At 38.6% G+C, this 6,969-nt stretch overlaps 1 protein-coding gene across 1 annotated transcript in view; it reads right to left on the reverse strand.

Moving 5' to 3' along the window:
- Positions 1-4,538: 4,538 nt before the first annotated feature.
- Positions 4,539-6,969, reverse strand: part of LOC102838700 (aldehyde oxidase-like) — a 111,157-nt gene continuing 108,726 nt past the window's right edge. Inside the window, exons 34-35 of the mRNA XM_006862038.1 lie at positions 5,759-5,926; positions 4,539-4,592 (exon numbers count right to left, since the gene is read on the reverse strand). Coding sequence (XP_006862100.1) covers positions 4,539-4,592; positions 5,759-5,926 — 222 coding nt within the window. The remainder of the gene's footprint in view (positions 4,593-5,758; positions 5,927-6,969) is intronic.

Here is a 6,969-nt window from a genome sequence, read left to right on the forward strand (position 1 = left end):
AAGTGTCTGTCTAATGTTTAGGAGGTGACAGTATTTTTAGGTATTTGTGTGTATTTATGCCTTGTACTAGAGTTCCTAAGCTTGTGCCAACTTTTTCATTGGTTATCTTTATAGAATTTGCATCTAGGTTTTACATCTAGGTCTTTACTCCACATTGAGCTTGTTTTTGTATATGATGTGAGATATGAGTCTTATTTCATTCTTCTGCAAATACATTTCCAGTTTTCCCAGCACCATTTAATGTTTGGGCCCTTTGTCAAAGATCAGCTGACTGTATGTTCATGGATTTACTTCTGAGTTCTCAATTCTGTTTCCTTGATCTATGTGTCTTTACTGTGCCAGTACTAGGCTCTGTAGACCTCTGTGGCTGTGTAGACTACTGTGGCTATGAAGTAAATTTTGAGATCAAGGAGTGAGAGGCCTCCAATTTTGTTGTTTCTAAACAATGCTTTGCTTATCCAAGGCCTCTTTCCTTTCCATATAAAGTTAGTGATCAGTTTTTCCATCTATTTAAAGAATGGTGTTGGAATCTGGATTAGGATTGTATTATATTGATAGATTGCTTTGGGTAGTGTTGACATTTTCACAATGTTAAGTCTTCCTGTCATGAGCATGATATATTTACCATTTTTATAAGTCTCTTTTGGTTTCATGTAATAGTGTTTGGCAGTTTTCTTTGTCAAGGTCTTTTGTCTCTCTGATTAGATTTATTACTAAGCATTTTGTGTGGCTGTTGTAAATGGTATTGCTTTCCTAATTTCCTTTTCAGAGCTGTCTTTTTAAATGTAGAGGAATCCAACTGATTTTGTGTATTGATCTTCTACCCTGACACTTTGCTGAATCATTTTCTTGTTGAGTCTGTTTGATTTTCTCTATGTAGGATCATGCCATCTGCAAATAGAGAGAGTTTTACTTTTTCTTTGCCAGTTTGGAGGCCTTTAGTTTCCCTTTTTTATCTTATAGCTCTGGCTAAGACTGCCAACACAATAGTGAACAGGAGTAGTGATAAAGGGCATCTTTTGTCTGGCTCCTGTTCGCAAAGGGAATGCTTTCAGTTTCTTTCTGTTGAAAGTAGTGTTGGCTGTTGGATATGTATACACACTTTTAATTATGTTGAGGAATTTCCCTTCTATTCTTGATCTTATTGAGTGTCTTTTTTATCAGGAATGGATGTTAGATTTTGTCAAATACCTTTTCTGCATCAATTGATAGAATCATGTGATTCTTTTCCTTTGTTTTATTTATGTGGTGGATTGCATTGACTGGTTTTCTAACACTGAGCCATCCTTGCATCCTGGTATGAATCCCACTTGGTATGATATACTATTTTATGATATGTTGTTGATTTCTGTTGGCTAGGATGTTTTGAGAACTTTTGCATCTATGCTCAAGAGGGATTTCCTATTTTATTGCTAGAAAAATATACCAGTGACCCTGTTTTTATAGCTTTGTTTGTCACAATGAGTTCTTGTGGGTTGTGGTGCAGACAAGCTAGATTATTGGGTAAATTCAAGTAGACACTTAAAAACACATGTTTACATATAAACAATCACTTCTCTTAGATTAAGAGATAATGATTGATGAACTTTGTCTTTGGAAAAAGGCCTTTGGTCTTCTTCCTATCTGGTTACACACACACACATAAACAATTGCTCCATGCTCATTTGTCTACCACAAAATAACTAGTAATAAGTACAGTGCTTGACTATCTAGTATACAGATCCTTGACAAGTGATATAACTTGTTTGTTTTTGTTTTCAGTCTTCACAGGATCTGAACATTTTCTCTGGTATAAGATTGCATTTCGTAAGGAGAATTACTGAACTGAAAAAAGAGCCCTGAGAAGTTTTGCTCTCTGATGGCAAATGCAAGGTGGTGTTGATACCACCTTTTAGGTACTAAACCAAAACAAGGGGCACAAAGAGTTGCTTTGTGACTACTATTTTATTCAATATGGCTTCTTTGATGAGGAAGATGTACCATGTGCATGGATCATGACAATTAAGCACCAGCTGGATGCTTTGGATAGTTTACTCCCCAAATCTCTTCCAAATAGGCCATGAGAGAATGGTAGAGGCTTTGGGATTGGGATGGGCTCATAGTACTGCAGCCAGCTCTCATCACCTCAGGACAGCTATCTGTGATCTCTCTTCCCAAATCTACATTCAGAGGCCTCACATGAGTGACTTGTAATTGGCCATAGAAACTGGCATGCATTAATTGCACCCCCACCCCCAGCTACTCCCCGGGGTCATTGTTGTTACTAGCATACTATTGGCTCTGGAGAATATAAACTTTAGTTTTGGGGTGGTAGTGGCAGATTTTGTTCTTTAAATTTTATTGTGAATTGTTGGGTGAAGGTTTACAGAGTGTCTTATTTCTTTAGGGCTGCTACAACAGAAACACCACAAATGGATGGTTTCAACAACCAGAAAGTTATTCTTCCATAGTGTAGGTGGCTGGTCCAATTCATAGTGTCAGCTCTAGGGGAAGGTTCAGGGAAACCCCTTGTCTCTCTTCAGCATCTGTTGGCCCAGCATTTCTTGGATATCTCCATGTGTCTTGGCACCAGCCTTTCTGTGGATCTAGGAGCTTCACAGTGCAGAGAAGCCAGGCCCAAAGGATGCACTCCACTCCCAACTCTCCTATTTGGTGGTAGCATGTCCTTCTGATTTCTGCTCACTTCTTTCTCCATTAATCTTTTGTAAGGAAAAGGTGTTGAAGACCACAGCCCAGGGAACTTGCCCCTAACATAGGATCAGGGTTGTGATGGGATTAATGATGTTTCATCCAACACTTAATCCTTTTACTGGCTTATTACATGAGATCACACCATGGAAGATTATCATATAACTGTTACATCATTACATATCTGCCAAGCCACTGAGACTTATGGCCCAACCAAGTTGACACATATTTTGAGGGGACACAACTGAATCATGACATAGAACAAATCATTTTTCCTTTTAAGAATTCATACTCTTTTTGTTTCATGTCATTGATTACAATCCTCCTCATGTTTTTTGTTTCCATTCCTCTTCTTCCCTAATCCTTCTTTTTCCTAACACTAACATTGTCTGTGGATAAATGCTGCCCTTGTGATTACAAATGGTTGATTATCCTAAGGAGCACATACCTCTCTAGAACTATTGTTTCCCTGAAAGTTGAGGCAAAAGGGTAGGTACAGTTTCAGACTTGAAGGGTGACTTAGGGTCATCGTTTCAGGGGTTCCACCAGTCCCTATGTAACCAGTAAGTTTTGTCTTTTGTATGATTTTGAGTTTTGTTTCACATTTTCCTCCCACTCGACTCAGGACTTTCTAATGTGATCCATTTCAGAACAGTTGGTAGTGGTGGCTGGGCACCATCCAGTTCTTCTGGTCTTAGAGTCATGCAGACTAAGCTTCACACGGCTCATTAGTCCACTGGACTAATTGTTCCCATACATTTTCAAATATCTGCACTCTTTTCTGGATGGGGAGTGAATAATAGCTGCACCTTAGATGGCCACTCATGAGCTGTTAAGATCCCAGTCACTACTCATCAAATTAGTATGTAGAACACAGTCTTTGCGGACTATGTTATGCCAATTGACCTTGGTGTCTCCTGAGACTATGGTTCTGAGCTCCCAGGTTCAGCAACTTGTTCCCTGAAGGTGCTTGGTTATGTATAAGAAGTTTTCATAACTTTGCCCCCATATGTTTTACCACATTCGTGAATGCATTTGCAGCAAAGGTAAATATGCACATGCAGTAATATCATCTGCCAAACTCATATACATATTCATGGGTACAATCCCACTCTCCCTCCCACATCTGCTGAGCATCCACTCATAGCTCATCATTATTGCAGAATTGTGCATATTACATTTTTTTTTTTACCTCTGTTGCCTTTAACTTTTTTATTCCTCCCAGTGTGTTCCTCTACCTCCATAATTTTTTGCTGACCTCCCTAGTAATGTACATTGCCTTCCCCGTCACCCAAGTTACTATATAGCTACTCTGTAGTTTGTAATTTATCCTCTACCTTCCGTTCCCACCCGTTAACCATAAAAAAATGTTTCTTTCAGTGTGAAACCTTTTGTTGACTTTTTATAATGGTGATTTCGTACAATATTTATCCTTTTGCAATTGAGATTGGCTTATTTCATTCATCATAATGCACTCTAGGCTCTTCCATGTTACAAGGTGTTTTGTAGGTATGTGGTAGATGGTTTTATTGACCAGATTTCTGAAAAAGATGTACAGGTAGTATCTCTTGAGTTGTTACAGGTGAATGAAAATTCCAACCATGTTTTGAAATTGTGAAGAAGCAGATTCTTAGGATAATGCAAACTAGAATAAGAAGTTTTGATTCTAAGCATTATTTCACCTTTTGGTGAAAATTTACATCCTAATATATAATGACGAATTGACTTAAGTCACAGAGACTAATGAAAAGATGCTAATATTATCCCTGACCATTGGAGCCAATCTATATTTTGCTTTGATGTGAAACTTTTAAGAGGAACCATCTTGCATTCTTTTATCTTTCATAGGATTAAGACACACGGATTGACCAAGGTGTAAATGTTGAAGGGTCATCTTTGGGAATCTAAAAAAGATCAAGAGAAGGAAGATAGTTGTTAATAAAATGTTACTATATGACAAGAGTTATTGTGACTCAGAAGACAAATTACAGTGTTTCAAAATGAGTAAGTCAATGTCCATTTTATTCTTATACAAGAATATTCATATTTCCTTCAATACTTGAGTTGTACATTTCCTTATACTTATAAACTTCTTATATTTGGGATAGATGCATTTTAGCCAGAAATCCTGTCATTTCAAAGGCATAAAATGCAGTAAGTAGTTTAACACATAAATAAGAAATGTTGTCTGGTGATAACTCTAGATATATTTTTGTTGTTGTTGTTGTTTTATGTGCCATGGAGTCGGTTCCGACTCATAGCGACCCTGGGTTTCCGAGGCTGTAAATCTTTACGGGAGCAGAAAGCCTCAGCTTTCTCCCACAGAATAGCTGGTAGTTTCAAACTGTTGACCTTGCAGTTCGCAGCCCAATTCTTAACCACTACGCTACCAGATATATTTTTAGCAGCTGTAAAATGGAACTTTATTCTACTAGTGTGTGATTCACAAGTCATACCAAGATCTGCAGAGTAACATATTATTTTCATTTAAACTGTTATTAAATATAAACTAGTAAACTATTAGTTTACTTAACCATTATTTTCTGCATAATTTTTGCTAAATATTCAATCTTATTTGGTTATTGAAGTATTTTAAGACACCATACCAATTGTATTTTGAGAAAATGTTTAGAGAAGTTATCTACCATGTCTACTTGGGATTAGATCATTAAATAAATTAATCAACACTGGCTCATTTGAACATATTTTTCTTTTAGGTCTAAAACAATTAAACCATCTTTTAATGATAGTCACTGACTTTTCAGTTGTTTTGAAAAATACAGTAAGTGGGAAATAGAAGCAAATGAGAATTTTCATTGAAAAAGATTAAACTGCTCTGTAATTTTGGAGTCCTGGTGTGACACTGTGGGTTAATGTGCCAGACTGCAGAGCCACTTAAACTGCAAGGTTGGTGGTTCAAGCTCACCAGCTGCTCTTCGGAAACCCTACATACACAGTGTCGCTACGGGTCGGGATCGACTGGACCGCACTTAACAACAACAACAATCACATCAATACCAAGACCCTAAAAGTCCATGTAAAGGAGACTTTTAACAGGGACTCCACTTACCATGTCAGTAAACTGATCCACACAGGACATCCGAATTGTCTCAGGAGTTGCTGGGCTATTCAGGGTGAAGGTCTTGGTCAGTCCTCTCTCTCTACGGGCAGCAGTCACCGCATCATTTATGGCAAACAACACAGAGCTTCCCAGGAACATGCCAGCTTCACCCAAACCCTGAAAGAAGGGCAAACGTCATGGTTCTTTTAGGACTAATTTGTGTTCACAAACCCACCTACTCTTATACTTTTACCTCTTCTAAAATCAAGTTTCCCTCATGTCAAATGGAATGTGAGGCTCCCTTAGAGAAACTCATGAAAATGTATCAGCACAGTAGGACTGTCAGGATATCAGGGAAGCTGAAAACTTTTGTTTTTACCACTCAGGTAAAATCCTAAAGGCCGAAGTGTCTTCTGAGATATTACAACTTGGGCTGTAGACCATTTGTGTTTAACTCAAACCCAATCAAAATAACCATAATCATGTGTTGTTGGTGTTAAGTGCCACTGAGCTGGTTCTGTAACAGCTGGTGGGCTTGAACTGCTGACCTTGTGGCTTGCAGCCCAGTGCTGATCCTACAGCACCACGCCAGGAGTTAAGGTTAAAAGACAATAAGGTAGTTGCCTCTATTAGGGAGGCTGCTAGAGTTTTCTTGTGTGCTAACATCCCTGACTTGTATTGGATGCTTTTGAATTAAATGTGGTGACATGATATTTTAGATAATAAACCATACATTTCTATATTGATTTTTCCCCTTCTTCTTTTAAGATGGTCTAGTCCTGGTGGCTTGGACTCCTGGCATGGTGCTGTAGGATCAGCACTGGTCTGTGAACCACAAGATTGGCAGTTCAAACCCACCAGCTGTTCTTTGGTCTGTTGGAGACCACCAAGGACAGACGCAGGAGGAAGGGAGTCACGTTTGGGCCATGGCATAAGGAATCAGAAAGCTGCTCCTTATTGCTAGTGCCATGACGGAAAGCTGGATTGGTACGGATGACCAAATGTGATAACCGTCACCCTGCATTGTTCTCTCATGAAACCTCCTCATGTATCCCTGAATTATAGTCTTGTTTTTCTCTCCCCTAAGATCATTTCCTTAATCTGTATAACGTCAAAAGACCCCTTTAATGTCAGTGATGTATGGCATTCTGGGGTGATGAAAAGCCTTGAGGCTAATAAATATCAAGCACTGCCATGTCTAGAGATCATGAGTCCTGCTG

The sequence above is a fragment of the Chrysochloris asiatica genome, unplaced genomic scaffold (genome assembly GCF_000296735.1).
Source record: "Chrysochloris asiatica unplaced genomic scaffold, ChrAsi1.0 scaffold00045, whole genome shotgun sequence".
Lineage (NCBI taxonomy): Eukaryota > Metazoa > Chordata > Mammalia > Afrosoricida > Chrysochloridae > Chrysochloris > Chrysochloris asiatica.